The sequence below is a fragment of the Helianthus annuus genome, chromosome 5, assembly GCF_002127325.2.
Source record: "Helianthus annuus cultivar XRQ/B chromosome 5, HanXRQr2.0-SUNRISE, whole genome shotgun sequence".
Taxonomy (NCBI): domain Eukaryota; kingdom Viridiplantae; phylum Streptophyta; class Magnoliopsida; order Asterales; family Asteraceae; genus Helianthus; species Helianthus annuus.
The window spans coordinates 171,824,941-171,840,913 of record NC_035437.2 but is presented as its reverse complement, the minus strand read 5'-3'; the positions used below and the strand labels follow the sequence as shown (position 1 = coordinate 171,840,913).

Here is a 15,973-nt window from a genome sequence, read left to right as displayed (position 1 = left end):
GTAAACCCGGATTGGAACCGAAAGTCTTAATAAACGACTTTTTCGTAAACTATCGGTTCGGATCCGTACATGCATGTGTGAGATCTGTATTTTAGAGCATTTTTGACCATTGGCATTTTAGTTAAACTTTCTGGAAATTTTATGTCATAAGTCTATGCTTAGCCGATTCGAATGCATGTTTCCGATTTATGCATAAAGTTGACTATTTTGCCCTTTTTGATATAAAACGTGATTTTTGGAAAAGTGAAAGGATAGAAATCTTTGTTTCTAATATATAAACTTGCACCGAAAATTTCGGATCAGTTGGTGGTCCAGATTGTGAGTTATGGCCATTAGCGTAAAACTATATTATAAATTTACATAAACGGTCCTTTTCGCGTAGAACCCGTTTCTGGCCACGTTTTGATACAAAACTCTTTACCAACTGATGTATTATAATATTCTGGGAATTTTGATGATTTTTAATTGATTTTTGGCTGAACGGATCCTAGATCGCCTAGTTATTTCGGGTTATGTCGGTTTTGACCGTTTAAGCCATAAAATGAGTTTTACACATCCTTTTGACCCGAAACCTTTTCCTACTGATTTTATATGTTAAATAAATTATTTTGAGCCTTCTGGAAATATAAAAATCTCAGCTTTCGTATATAAACCCGGAAACGGCTCTAAATCGCATATTTAGCGTTTTAAGCGCATAGTAAGCGTTATACTTGTTTTAAACATGTAAGACTTATACCTACTGATGTAATTAGCATATTTTCATATAATAACAGTAAGTATAAGTATATGATCTTAGATTTCCAGTTTTGGCATTTTTAGCCCTTGTGAATTTACTAAAATACCCCTACGGTGCATAGTTTGATTTTAAATGATAAATTTGATATATGGGTCATACCCTACTGTTATAATATGTTAAATGAGGTATATTTACTGTATGAACCAGACCCGAAACTCAGATTTCTAATTTGACTCTTTTATAATCTTTTAAAAAGACCAAAATGCCCTTCTAAGGCATAAATTGAGTTTAAAATTTTTCCGGGCAATATAGAACATAACTTACTGATATTATATCATATTTAAAGCATATTATATCAGGGAACTTGCATTTGAATCATTTGTCTACCCGTATCGCCCTTTTTGCGTTCGGTTCGGTTTACGTAACTAGTTTGCGTAAATTGACCGAAACGGGTCAAACGTTATCATTTTTATTTCAAAATCCAGAATGTATTTAGTATACCCATATTATACAAGTATTCAAACTTGTCGGGTCTAAATCACATTCTATCCGGTCTTTCACTTAATCATGCGTAAACCGTATCATTCTTAAAACTAACCGGTCAAAGCTTAGGCTTAAATAAAAGACCCGTTAGGAATCTAATAGGTTAATTATAAACCTTTGTTCCAGATTAGGAGGCCCAGTAAAAGCTACCACACTTACCGTTTGTGTTACATACTTGCTCAGGTAAATACATTTTGACTTATTTTCCCTATACGGGCTTGGGGTACGGTATTTAAAATACCGCTTGATCGGGCGCACAAGTCCTGCGCCTTATGGGTGTACAGTCTTGAATAGCTTGTGCGACTTCGTTTAAACAGTCTTGTCTTACTTTAGGCTTTGGGGGGGGGGGTTATTGACCGTGTCCCGGATATCCTTGGCATTATCTTACGAGATGGCCACGACCAGAGCACGGGGTGTAGGCGTACACTCGGCGTGTATAACTCTTTAATGTGGTGTGTCATTTAATCTTTAGCCCGGACAGTAGATCCCGGGCCACCAAAGATACGAGTGCATGTAATTCGTTCACAAGTTTATATTGCATAATTATCCCAAGTTAATAAAAATATTTATGCCTTGTGCATTTAAATAAATTTTCAATCATTTTCAAAATGAGTCAGTCGATTTGTATTTACCAGTGTAAACTGACGTATTTTTCCCAAAAGGTTAAGTGCAGGTACTATACGAAAATAGGCTGGCTGTTTCCTAAGAGCGTCCACTATAGTCTCGCAAGCTCGGACGACAAATATCTGTTGAACTATTTTTATCTTATTTTATTTGATCCGCCTGTGGATCCGTTTCAACTACTGTGATATTTATTATTGCACTTTATTTAAAGTTGAAATGTATCTATTCTGCTTCCGCTGTGCATTATTATATTGTGTTGATTGTCTATGACGATGCCAACTACGTCACTGTACCCCACACCGGGCCCACCGGTGACACGTGGAAATCGGGGTGTGACACGGGTGGAAAAAAATATAATTTTATTTACTAAATAATAAAAAATTATGTTTTAAAAAACTCCGTGTATTGTACGGGTTGAATAAATCTAATTTTATATAACAAATAATAAAAAAATGATATATCTTTAAAAACCCTGTGTATTACACGGGTTTATCTATTGTTAAAAAAATCTTTAAAATTATATTTTTAAGAACCTCGTTCGTTGTACGGGTTGAATAAATGAAAATTTATATACCAAACAATAAAAAACTATATATAAAAAATCTTGTGTATTCACGGGTTGAAGAAATGTAATTATATACTAAATAATAAAAAAAAAGTTATATTTTAAAAAAACTCCGTGTATTGTATGGGTTTAATAAATCTAATTTTATATAGTAAATAATAAAAAAATGTTATATCTTTAAAAACCTTGTGTATTACACGGGTTTATCTATTATTAAAAAAATCTTTCTAAATCAAAATGGATTTTTTATTATTGTTTAAATTAGGTTAATACTATTTTAAATTTTTAGTTTGATTAATAAGTTGTTTAATATAATTTCTCATAGTAGTCGATAATAACATTAACAATAAATAATATGCATGTTTATTAGTTAAACAATGCTTTTTAGTTTAGATAAGACTTTACGATTTGAAATTAAATTTATGCCAATAATTTAGGGTTGATAAGATTTATATTAATTTAATTGATAGTTAATAATTTAAATTAAATAATAATTATCTAAAATTAAGGATGATCTAGAATAATGACAAGTGTCCCAAAGTTGGTTTCTTTTATTATATAGTATAGATGTATATTACGAAAATTTTAGAGAAAATGTGTGGTCCAGAATGCTTCTCAAGTTTCTCAATTAGCGTAGTGCTTCTCACACGATCCTAATCCATCAAACCTATATACAAAGAACATATATAAAAAGAAATTCAAAAGTTTATAAAAATACCCATAATTAAACTTTTATTTAGGTCATGTGTTATGGATCCACGCTCCATATCATGTCACATTCACTTTCACAATCATATCCCTTTCTTCCATAAGACGGGTATGAACACAAAGTTTGAATTCCTAAATTCTTTTGGTCAAATAAGATAATAACAAGTGTCCATTACACACCTTTAATCTCGAATATGTTTTTCAGCGTGATGTCTACGTTACTTCACTTTTTTTTTTCACGCTTACTAACCATTGCGAATGGCCTTAAAACCAGGTTAAGCCACTTACCCAACTCTCCAACAATAATGTGGGTTTTTTTTTATTTTTTTTTTATTTCAATCACGAGGACAAATTACATAAGGATAGCAGGTAGACGGGCAACAAACTGTGCAGTCATCCTCTTCTGAATAGAATACCTTAATCTGCTAAAAACAAAGCCTCGCCCCTGAGGTGTCGAAAAGTTGTTGTGCACCACTCGCTGAACTTTAGCCAAGAACCAAACCGCCTCGGACGCCAAGTTCTAGCATGCAACATACAAATTTCAACATTCCACCCTTCATAAATCAATTAAGTCCGTATATTTCACAGGCTGTAGGCTCCCTGCAAACCCTAGCCTCACAACCGACATCTATCAAATCTTCGAACGAACGAAACGATGTCGTACGACGACGTGGAGATCGAAGACATGGAGTGGAACGAGGAGCTGAAGGCGTACACATACCCCTGCCCTTGTGGAGACCTGTTTCAGATCACAAAAGATGAGCTGAAGATCGGTGAAGAGATCGCTCGGTGCCCTAGCTGCTCTCTATACATCACCGTTATATACAATATGGAAGATTTTATTGATCAGAAATCGAAGACGAAAGTCCAACCGGCTAAGCAACAGCCTGTAGCGGTTGCTTGAATGAGATTCAGGTGGCTAAGTTTTGTATTATTGATTAGAGCTGCTGTTAAACAAACAGAGTTTGATTAATGATTATCATTGAGTTTGATTTTGATTAAACCTAAACCTCAGATTAGATTGGTAGATTTTAGACCTATTTATGATGAAATCAATATGTTGTTCTGTTTTTATGTGTTGTTCATGTTTGAATTTGAGGATAATTTGGGGTCAATAGAGATTTGTGCGTTTAGATGACTGTGAATTGTTTTCGTATCTTTTCGATTATGAACTTGTTTGTGATGAAGCTATATAAGGAAAAACTAATACGGATTCAATCCGTTATCAGCACGATGTTTCAGATCGAATTGATTATAGAAACAAAAGGCGGTCGAGTAGTCGACCTTGGCCACAGCGCCTGGTGTTACGGTGGTTGGCACGTCGTTCCTTGCCGTTCAAAAAAAAGTAAAAGCCCTATAAATACTGCAGAAGAAGTGGAATTTACGAATTAATAAAAAAAATATAAGATATCATTAATTAGGCATGGGAGGATTTAGGCTGCTCTATAATTACCTTGAAAGCATAAGCGCATTTACTACGAATCGCCCAAAAAAAACGCCTAGGCGACAGAAGCGCACGCTTTTTATAACTATGCGTCACTTATGATTATATGCCAACTTATATGTGATATTTCACCTAATGCTAATGATTTAACCTGTTTCAGATAGATAGTACTAGCATTCAGGTATAAGACTGGAAGGTATGGGGGCCGGCTAGGCCCGGCGCCGGACCCCCACACCGCCCCCCTGGGGCTCGGCCCATCACACCCGGCGACCCACAGCCGGGTCCGCTGATCCTCTCTCCTTCTTCCTTCTTCCTTCTCTCACATATACCTATACATATATACATATATATACACAAAGGGGTTCATCCCCACCCCCTAGGTCCATCCTCTCCAAGCCACTCCTACGTGGCGCCTACGTGGCGGCTCATCCCCTCCAAGCCCATCCTCTCCATACCCTTTAGTCTAATACAGTTTTAATGCATTCATAAGCAAATGAGTTGAAGTGACACTTGTACTCCTGAATACATATAGCATTCAAGTGACTGGAAATCGGATATATTCTTTATTTATAACAGCCAATCCACTTGTGACAGGCAATGGCACAAGGTATTTTTCGGGAAATCAGATTTATTCTTTGTGTTAAATGTACACAACACCTTAAAAAACGCCACGTCACTAAACAAATGCCACATAAGCTAAAAAACTAATTGGGTTAGGGTGCAGTTAGTTTGGGAGTGTCAGAGGAAAATAAGTTGAAAGTTGGGAGTGTTATCGGCCAAATGGTGAAAGTTGTACCATGCCACTCCCAACTTTCAACTTATTTTTCTCTAGCACTCCTAAATTAACTAAACTCTAACCCAGTTAGCTGACGTCAGATGCCACGTCACTAAACAAATGCCACATCATAAAAAAGCCATGTCACTAAATAAGTGCCACGTCACTACACAAGTGCCACATCAACGAAAAACTAATTGGGTTGGGGTTTAGTTAGTTTGGGAGTGCCAGAGGAAAATAAATTGAAAGTTGGGAGTGATGTGGTACGATTCATAAGTTGGGAGTGCTATTGGCCAAATGGTGAAAGTTGAGGTTATTTAAATCCAAATATTCCCTGATGTAATAAAAGTGACCCGTTTTGACTTGTCACCCAACCTACTATATGATTTTTTTTATATATTTTTACTTTTTTTTCTTATAGTGGATGCCATTGGAGGAATATGCAGCTCTTCCTTATGTTGAGAAAGAAAGTTTAATGTGGTACACCTCTGAGTTATGCAAGGCAAAGGTAGATAAGAGTTACTCTGGTTTTTCTCCACAACCAGTAACCTCATTTTTCAGTGATAAACCGAGTCACATTTATTTAAACACGCGAGATCTAAATTAGAAAAAATAAATAAAGTATATAGTCCTAAATATACAGATCAAGTATTTGTTATTTATAGTTTATTGTAACGCTATTTGTAATCATTCATAACATTTTCTTGCTTTATAATATTCTATTTGGAGCTTCATATGTTGTCTGTTAATGTGAATGTAAATATCAATGGATTCTCCCTCGAGTAATTTAAATGGGACGATGGCTTGAGTTAGTTGCGGATCCTGAATTTTTTTTACTGGTTTTACTCTTCAAAATTGTCCGGTGAATGAGTGGATTAGAAGAAGGGCTGGAGTGTAAATGGATCGGCTATATAAGATCGCTAGATAGAATTTTTCGCTAGTTTTCGTCTTCTTTAAACCCAATACGGTCTTAGATTTAGGGTTTTGTGTTCTGGTTGTTAGTGTTGCTTTACATTATATTGGTGTAGAGTTCGTTTGTGTACTTTCAGTAAAACAATTTGGAGTTAATAATACAAGGTTTGGGTAGTTCTTGTATTTGATCCATGGTTGTTGACACTGTAGTATCGGATACATATAGGGCTGTTCATAAAGCTCGCTACTCGTAGCTCGGCTCATAGCTCGCTCGAAAGAAGCTCGAGAAAAAATAGCTAAAAAAACTCGATTTGAGATGACGTGAACCAAGCTAACTCATTTTGTAACCAAGCCCAGCTCGAGCTCGGCTCGGCCCATGGCTCGGCTCATTGGCTCGTTCTTAGGCTCGTTTAACTCCGACGTAAAGCTCAAGCCAAGTTTAACCGCCTGAATTAATTTCGAGCTTGAGCTCGACCCCACCCTAGCTCGACTCGGCTCGACTCGTTTACAGCCCTAGATACATATATAACATATGAAAAATGAGTATATGATACTATACAACACAACACATACAAATGTTATTTGGTGTGGGTGCTCAGTGTTTGAGCTAGTTCTAAAATGTTTGAAGTAAATGATTTTGCCATCTCTATCAAGGCTGTTTGCAGTTTGATTGACCTAATGTTTTTATTACAAATCTTGAACCTGACCTCATATTGTTTAGTCGAGAACCGAATCCAAATATGACATCGTTTATGTTGTGGCTATCCCGCGGTTCCCTCTATTTAAAGTTTAATCAAATAAAACTTGTTAAATCTAAGATGGTTTGTTGTAAGTCGCGTTTTACCTAACCTCATTGACCAGTAGGATATTAGTGAGTTTCTGATCTCATTGATCAGTAGGATAATAATGAGTTTCTATGATCAGTAGGATAAACCAGGGGCGGGACCAGAGGAGGGTCAAGAGGGTCCGTTGACCCTCCGGTCACCGCAACTTTTTGAATTTTTATTTATAAATTTTGAGTTTTTGAAGAACAAACTTAGAGATGGACCCCCTAATTTGCACCGGTATAAAATATAAGCTTATGATGACCCCCTAACTAAATCGTTCTGGTTCCGTCACTGGGATAAACACACGCACACAAACAACCATCTTACACTACTAAATAATTAAACATGCAAACCAAAGCAGCAAATCTAAACCCCTTAATCTCCACAGCACCATCACTATCCGCTTCCAGATCCTCCGAATAATCATCCGGAGAATCAGCCGGCGCCTCAGAAGAAGCCGGCGCCGGCGTATCCACATGCTTCTCCTTATTCTTACTCTTATTCTTCGAAGCCTTGGGCGAATCCGCCTTAGGAGCATGAGCCTCCGGCGCCGGTGCAGGCGCCGGAGAACCAGCTCCTTTAAAAAGCTCCTTGGGCAACAATACCTTATCAATAGTAAAAATAACCAACGGCTGTTGATCAATCAACGTTCCCACGATCTTCGCAGTGACAACACCCGTCTTAACCGTTACATCTTGTCCGTCATTCTGCACAATAAAATCATACTTACTAGCACCATCTGTTGCTAGCGTGTTCGTCGCGCCATTGTTCGACCTCAGCATCGCCTTCGATTGATAAACCGGCACTCCATGGTACTCAAGCAGTGATTGCTTTTCACCGACGGTTAAATTTTTATACCTCGGTGAAAGTAAAAACTGTCTGAATGCATTATCTATAACGCAGAAAACACTCAAACCACCATTAATATTATCCGCAAAACTACTCATTGCTTTAGAAGCAAGCAATGCTTCAGCAAAATCCTTACATCCATGCGCTGACATCAGCGACGTAATATTTACGTCAGCAGGTTCTGGAGTAGGAGCTTCAGCTTCAGCTGATGGTAACATTCTACTTATCTGTATAACAGAAATGCTGTACGGTATTTCACGTACCGATTTAACGAAAACCGAAGATTCTGTTACGACGGAATCATCGGTGCTTAAACCGACTTTACCGCCTTTTAGATCGGTAATGTTGACGAGTCCTGAACTGCCGGTGGCGGTGCCAGTGGCTTGGAACATGGTGGCGGTTAATGTAGTTCGGTTGGTGATCTGGTGGAGTTTTTTGGCGCCAAAGTAGTCTAGCAGAACGTGAAGTGATAGAACGTTTTTTATTGTGGATAGAGAGAGGTGTTTGTGTAATAGATCTGACATTCCGGCGTTGTTTACGGCGCACACGGTGATGGTTTGGCGGTTGTTGATTTCGTCGGCGAGGTGTGTGATGGTGAGGTAGTGGTTGAAAGTTGAGAACTCAGGGAAGTTGGCGAGAATGCGGGTGATGTTGTGCGCATTAACAGTTGGTATAGGGAGGAGGAGGAGGAAGAGTGTTGTGGAGATGAAGGCTGCCGTAAGCGCCGCCGTGGTACGGAGGTGCATGGTGGTTTCCGGTGAGAGGAAGGTGTTTATGTGTGTGTGTGTGTGACAGTGGTATGGATTGGGAACTTTTTTAAGGGTTTAGAGGATGAGTAGATTGGTTAAACGAGGGTTAACTTATTCTTCTTCCAAAAATAAGAAGTGTTTAAGAAGCGAAATTCGGGATCGGGATTTTCAGGATCTGGACAGGATTAGGATTTACTCATCCCTACAATGGATTGACACAATATTGAGAAATATAAGACAATGTTGAGGAAAAAAGATACAATGACGAAGGGGCAGAGCCAATGTAGTAATAGGAATAGCACGGACTACGACTTAACCCTGTATAATGTATTTTTCGGTTTTATACAAAGGATACATCTAAATAAATACGAAGATACCCCTGGCAAAAATATAGGATAGTTGCTGTTATTAAAATCTCATTTTTTATAAGCCCGAACCATTTACCACCCAAAAGATGTAGAATAAAGTAAGCTAAAATTAACAATAATATAGTTGAAAGGAACCCAATTAGTAAATGGCAAAGCTTAGCCCAAGACCCAAAACATTAAAATAAACCTATTAGAAAGTGGAAACAAACATCGAACACCTGAACTATCAAACATAACTTTTTTTCATTATGTGTGGCAAATTTTTTTTGGATACCCCTAAATTAATAGCCAAATTCCGCCACTCCAATGACGGAAATATATAGAAGAAACAATCATAATAAACAAAAAATCTAAAATCTACAATCTATAAATCCAAAAGTAAAAACCTAAAATCTCACATTGTAGATTTCGATGAGACGGTTCTAATATCGTTGAATGAGTTCAATCATAGTCCGTTTGATACTCTTTATAAGAATTTTTATTTTTAGGAATATTTTCATTTGATTTAAACCACGGTGTTCTTTGACCGCTTTCTTTTTTTAAAACTCATTATTTTATGACAAAAAAAAAAAAAAAAAAAAAAAACATCATTTGAAGTTTTGATTTTTGGCAATCGAGCTTATTACCTTAAGATAGGGCTGTAAAAGAATAAATATTTTACCGAATAGATTCATGAACTGTTTGCCGAAAAGTTTATTTGTATTCTCTTTTAGTAAAGGAACGAACACAAATAAAAAAATTGTTCGTTCAGTTATATGAATAAACATGAATAGAAGGCGCATTCGTTCATTTACGTTCGTAAACGTTTGTTAGTGTGTTCGATAGTTAATTAGGATTTTTAATATATACACTTTAGTTTTTATATTCTTTTATTTTTATTAGAGGTAATTGAGACAAATAATCCCCATTCTAGTATTCTCACGTTCTTTAGTATATTTTTGGTGGCTCATTTTAATGTTTATGATGAAAAATGCCCAATTTATTCAAAATTTATTATGTGTTCATTTGTGTTCATAAACGCTTGTTTGTGTTCATGAATGTTTGCTTCTGTTGGTTTCCATTCATGAACGTTTGTTTGTGTTTGCCTGTGTTCGTAAACATTTGTTTGGTTCATTTGTGTTCAGTACCTATAATTAACAAACGGACACAAATGAACACGAACATGTTCATTTCTTTAATGAATGAACACGGACAAGAAATTTCATTCGGTAAGTGTTCATGAATTATTCGTGAATACATGTATTTCCTTAACAAACGAATATGAAACAAAGCCATGTTCATATTTGTTCGGTTCGTTTATAGCCATACTTAAAGGTAATTTGGATAGGAAAACACAATTTACAATTGGTTTTAATGTCAATTTTAGGTTAAGCTAGCACACGATTATTTTAGTTAACTAGGGCGGTCTTGACTTTACTTGTTTGCTTTATAAGAATTTAAGGGTTTTTTCTGTAAAATCTAACTCTGGTTTTTGGGTGTTTGGGGCTTACTTTAACTCAAAAGTGCTTTTTGTTTGAAGTGTTTATTAATTTATAACTTTTTTAAAATAAGTTTTTTTAAAAAGTGTTTGCGTTAACTTTTGTAGTGGAAAAGGGTAAAATGACAAAAAAAAAGCTGGGATAAGTTTCTATTTTTTGTTGCTATTTTTGAGAGATTGGGTAAGATTGATAATTTTATTTTTATGGGCAAAAAGTTAAAAGTTATTTAAAAAGGCCAAATTTTTGTGGGTTTTCAAAACAACTTTTTACTTTCTTAGAAAAATCCAAAATGAAAATGACTTTTACCATTGTCAAACTCCTTTTTAACTTATTGCATTTTTCAAAAATTCAATAAATTATTTCCAAACTCAATCCCAAATAGAAAATTGTCGAAGTAAATAGTTTAAACAATTTTGTGTTTTAGGTGTAATTATATATTTTTATTGCTGTAAGAAATGAAAATTATATATTACACGTTAAACAGTAAATAGAATGTGATCATATCAACATAAACATAATGAATATATAAGTTTCGTATTCGATTTGGCATCGAATGACATGTGACCACGTAGGTAAACGAGGTTCTACGTTTGAATAACATGCTTCCACCGACATATCACCACATAAAATTCTAAAAAATGAACCTTGGTTTTAGAAATGCATTATAAATAATCTAGTAATTGTAAAATGGCTGAAAATTTGTATCATCATTCATTAACATGAAAATGTGTTAGAAGACGAGTCCAGGTTATAACTATCTTGGCACCATAATGATATGATTAAAACGTGTTAAAATGAGTTATTACACAAATTACATGTTTAACTAAATGTGTTTGATGAGTTACCATGTTGACAAGACATCTTTTCGATCCTTTTATCAAAACGACGCGTATTTTGTAACTTCATAAATAATTAAATTCCCTCCGTTAAACGAAAAATGTAATTAGTTCTTTTAAATAACTAAAAGAACATATATGTGTGTATGTATAGATATAATTCATTTAACAAAAAAAAAATAACTAAAAGATAAATATACATATACATATATGGGTGTATGTATAGATATAATTCATTTAACAAAAAAATATATATAACTTAGTTTAGCACATAAATTAACCACCACATGCACCGGTGCACATGACGACTATTGTGGCATTTGGTGTACGCTTAATTTATTGAATCTGGTGAAAGTTTCAAGACGAAACGAACCACTTCTCATTTTCAAATCACACACTAGAAATGAAAAATTAATTAACACATTTATACATAGACTTTTTTATGCAGCAAATTTGGATCACTGACGGATCACTGGAGTATCATCGTGTTATGAGCGGAACCACCGATCATATCCATCTCCACTAGGCATGATGCCTATACACCAATTCAGGAGAAATCCAATAAATCTGGTAAATTCCTTGTGAGACTCAAACCCAGTACCTAATGGTCACTAAAGCCTTATCCTACCCTAAAATATCACTAAGCTATAATGCAAAGGGCGTTTATACATAGACTAATAGAGGTAATTGGTTTCTCTATTTTTCTGGGTTGCCCGTCTTTTTTGGGGTGCCTTGTTTATAAAAGTAGCTGTTCAAAAAACTTTAACACGTTTATACATAGAAGTAAAATTACTTGAATGCAAAAAGGATTTTTTTCCGAGTAAAAGTTTAATCAATCATACAGAAATAGTTAAAGTAAAAGGTCATACAGTAGAAAAAAAATTATCCCTTGTAAATATGAGTGGAACTTTAGTACTTAACTTATTCAGGAGTAAAAATTTTAACCAATTTTGATTGAAAATTTAGTTTTTGTTTTCACCTTGCAGCGGCCAATGATTCAGCGAATGTTAAAAATGTTAAAAAGTTTATCACGTACCCACTGGTATTCAACTTTCTTTTAAATGACAACGCTTACTCTTACTCTATTACACCAATAATCTTAAATTCATAGCATATACCTAGATTTGAACCTGGTACATCTCCTCTAAGAGGCAACGTCTCTACCAACCATTGGTTTTCAACTAATAGCAGTTTTTCACTATTTTTCTCTCTAAAACACTAGAGATGACTGGTCAATTGTATCCCTAACGAGGTAGATGTCGCTTTGACTCTTGTAATCCTTATTAATCAATAATGAAAGGGTTCATCACAAATCTTCTCATGACTAAGGAAGTAATTTTCTTTATACAATGATTCTAATGTAGTAATGTGAGTATGTATGAGTGCTTCTCACTAGCTTGATGTTCTTTTGCTTCTTGATTTTGAGACTTATGGTTGTAATATAAATTATCAATTAATAGTATACAATAAGTTTATGCTTTCTAGTATTGTAAGAGTTGATAGATAAGTTCAGAATTTTCGCCTTGCCTTTGACCCATAGATAACTTGTCTCTTAATGTGCTTGTACATCTTTGTTGTCACTACACACAAAAAACCGTTAAAGGACTATACACTCAATCACATGATTAGAGTTAAAGTGTTGCTCCCCTTGAGGTCAATGGTTCAAGCCCTGCTAAAGGTGGATTTCGTGTAATTTAAGTTGTTAAAAAAAGTGATTCATTTATCTTGTATCAATGTTTTACGCATATCATTGTTGAAGTGAACATACACTTTTTGCTTTGCATTTGATCATTAAAAATTTTGTCTAGAGCAGAACAGTTGATCTACAATAGGACCGTCACACTAACCGTGGTTTCAATGATCGACTGATTGTAGGTGTTTGTTTATAAACGTGGCACGGTGCATTCAATGATTGATCTGTGGGATTGCTCGCAACTTCGTGGTATGTTTTGTGCAATCTTCTCTAGACTTCATTTGGTTGATTTTAGATATACCAGTTATTCCAACTTGAATGTACCACACATGTTATACTAGCGGTGTAAACAAGCCCAGAAGCTCGAGAACTACTTGTTATCGGCTCGGTTAAAAGCACGAACGAGCCGAGCCTTAACGAGCTCGAGCTCAAGCCTAAACTATAGCTTGTTTAGTTATCGAACCCGAGCTCAAGCTTGAAATACAAAGCTCGTCTAGGCTTGCGAGCCTAAACGAGCCCATACAAAATTTTAGATTTTTATATGTATTGTTTAATAATAACGATAATAACATTGGCGAGCCGAGTTTTTGGCTCGTTTAAACGATATTGAAGCGAGCTCGAGCCGGGCTTTTAACTCCTTTGAGGTTGTTCTCAAAACAACTCGAGCCGAGCCTGAGCTTCAGGCTTTACTCACGAGCCGAGCTCGAACTCAAATAAGTAGGCTCGAATCAAGCTAAGCCCGAGCTTTCGGTTTTACTCACGAGCCGAGCTCGAGCTCAAATAAGTAGACTCAAACCGAGCCGAGCTCGAGCTTCATAAAAACATAACAAGCCGAGCTCGAGCTCGGGCTCGGCCCGGCTTGTTTACACCCCTGGTTGTTACATCAAGTCGAAAAACAAATCAACCATTGAGTCCATATGTTATAAACACAACCTAGTATCAATATCCAAAACCTTGACACTACCCTACCATTGATCAATCTACACAAATCTGCTTAAACTTCAAATAACTTCACTATACACCTATCTTTCGGCCCGGCCTCACTTCCGAATAACACAGGCACACACGAGTTCGACGTTCTCACATCACTCAACCCAAATTCCGCGCCAAACACAACCCAAAACCCACAAAACCCACAAATCACACACACAACTTCACAATCCAAAAAATTTAAAACCCAACATTAAAAAAAACACAAACATTTGTTCACTTACATTACATAACTTGTCTATCAGCAGCCTCAGCAACAATAGGCAACCTAGGAAGTTGCCCCAAACAACAACAAGAACACCCATAAACCAAAGAAACCAACATAAACAAAAACACAGTACTATCAACACTCATCAACAACCCCAACCCCACACCATCTTTAGCCTCAAACCCTCTCTCCAACAAATCAGGAAAAATCAACAACACATCAAGCACAACAGCCTGCATAGCATTAAACCTAACATACCTACTAAAATTAGGGTTTCTAACAACAACAAAATAAAGAGTCAGAAACACAAGCACACCGTTGAACGGCACGCTTTTATACACTCTAATTGCAGGCACCAGTGGTTGAATTAGGGTTTGAATGAAGGAGAATTGATTGATTGCGTATTTGCCGTACTGGATGCCGTCGAAGAACGGGTAGAAGTAGCATAGGGCGGAGATTAGCCGGTCTGGGCCGTCTGGAGAGTCGGTGCCGGTGGATTTGGCGACGGTGAGGGTGGTACGGCGAGGGTGGTGGGTGGATTTGAGGTGGATTGGAGTTAGGGTTTGGAGATTGAGGGGGAGGAATGGGGTGGAAATGGAATAGAGGGTTTTGCGGGATGGTGTGAGGGTGAATTGGAGTGGTGGTGGTGGTGATGAGAGGGTGTTGGTTATTGTCATTGTTGTGGTGGTGAGGTTGCAGAATGGATGTTAGATTGGAGGTTGAAGATGGAGGGATGGGTGGTGTTGTATCATTGTACGATATCCTTTCCTTTCAAAAGGTCTCTTTAGACAATATAACGTGTTAATATTGACACGCCCCTCTCGTCTAGTCTAATAGAAATATAGAAAAAGATTAGTGAAAAATAAAGGAGTATAAGAGCATTCACATCTAATCCTTCTTGTGTGTGTGAAGTTTTTATAATGTAAAGAGTATAAAAAGTGGTTGTGAGTGGAGGAGAGAGAAAATATTACTGTTCATCTGTATATTTGGGGGACACTGTTCACCCCCTATAATTTTTTAATATATTTTGAAAGTGATTGTGAGTGAAGGAGAGAGAAAAAGTAATGATAAAGGTATAAAAAATATTATTTAATTGAAAAGGAGAGAGAAAATGTAGTATGTTTTAACGTAATTTAGGATGAAAATATGGTGAAATGGATGTGAATGCTAAGAGCCCACGGGGTGGGTACGTGATAATATCACGGAAACAAAAGTTCAACGTGTTATATTGTATTTTTCCACCCCCACCTCTTCATATAACGCGTTATAGCATCACGCGATTTGATTTTCGTTATTTTTTCAACGCGTTATTCTTTTGTTTTGTGAGTGTAATTGTTGGTTGGGGAGAAATTGTTAGGTGTGGTAGTGAGTGATGACTACCCCCACTAAAAAAGGTTGTGAGTGATGGAAAAATGGTTGATGACATGACGGAACTTGATTGGTGCTTGTGAGTGATAGAATTCTATCACTAGTGACCACACCCTCCCCTAAGTAAGATTTTTTTTTGAACGACAACTTTCTTTTATTAGGCTACCACACTCCTTAAATTGAAGAGCATTGTTGCCCCACTTCGATCAGATTATGTTGACTTAATCAAGCTTACGCTAGCTTCAGAGTTTGGCTTGGGCGTTCCCCTGGGAAAATATACTGTCGGCTGTCACTTGACAG

At 36.3% G+C, this 15,973-nt stretch overlaps 3 protein-coding genes across 3 annotated transcripts; 1 reads left to right on the top strand and 2 right to left on the bottom strand.

The window, feature by feature from the left end:
• Positions 1-3,733: 3,733 nt before the first annotated feature.
• On the top strand, positions 3,734-4,314 carry LOC118492415 (diphthamide biosynthesis protein 3-like). The gene has a single exon (XM_035990413.1). The coding sequence runs from the start codon at positions 3,832-3,834 to the stop codon at positions 4,078-4,080; it is 249 nt and encodes an 82-aa protein (XP_035846306.1). The 5' UTR covers positions 3,734-3,831; the 3' UTR covers positions 4,081-4,314.
• A 2,917-nt stretch (positions 4,315-7,231) lies between these two features.
• LOC118492414 (fasciclin-like arabinogalactan protein 1) lies at positions 7,232-8,882 on the bottom strand. The gene has a single exon (XM_035990412.1). It carries the CDS (start codon positions 8,727-8,729, stop codon positions 7,458-7,460), a length of 1,272 nt encoding a protein of 423 aa, XP_035846305.1. The 5' UTR covers positions 8,730-8,882; the 3' UTR covers positions 7,232-7,457.
• A 5,378-nt stretch (positions 8,883-14,260) lies between these two features.
• LOC110942114 (protein TIC 20-v, chloroplastic) lies at positions 14,261-15,132 on the bottom strand. Its single transcript, XM_022183834.2, has one exon. It carries the CDS (start codon positions 14,980-14,982, stop codon positions 14,323-14,325), a length of 660 nt encoding a protein of 219 aa, XP_022039526.1. The 5' UTR covers positions 14,983-15,132; the 3' UTR covers positions 14,261-14,322.
• Between the last annotated feature and the right edge of the window lie 841 nt (positions 15,133-15,973).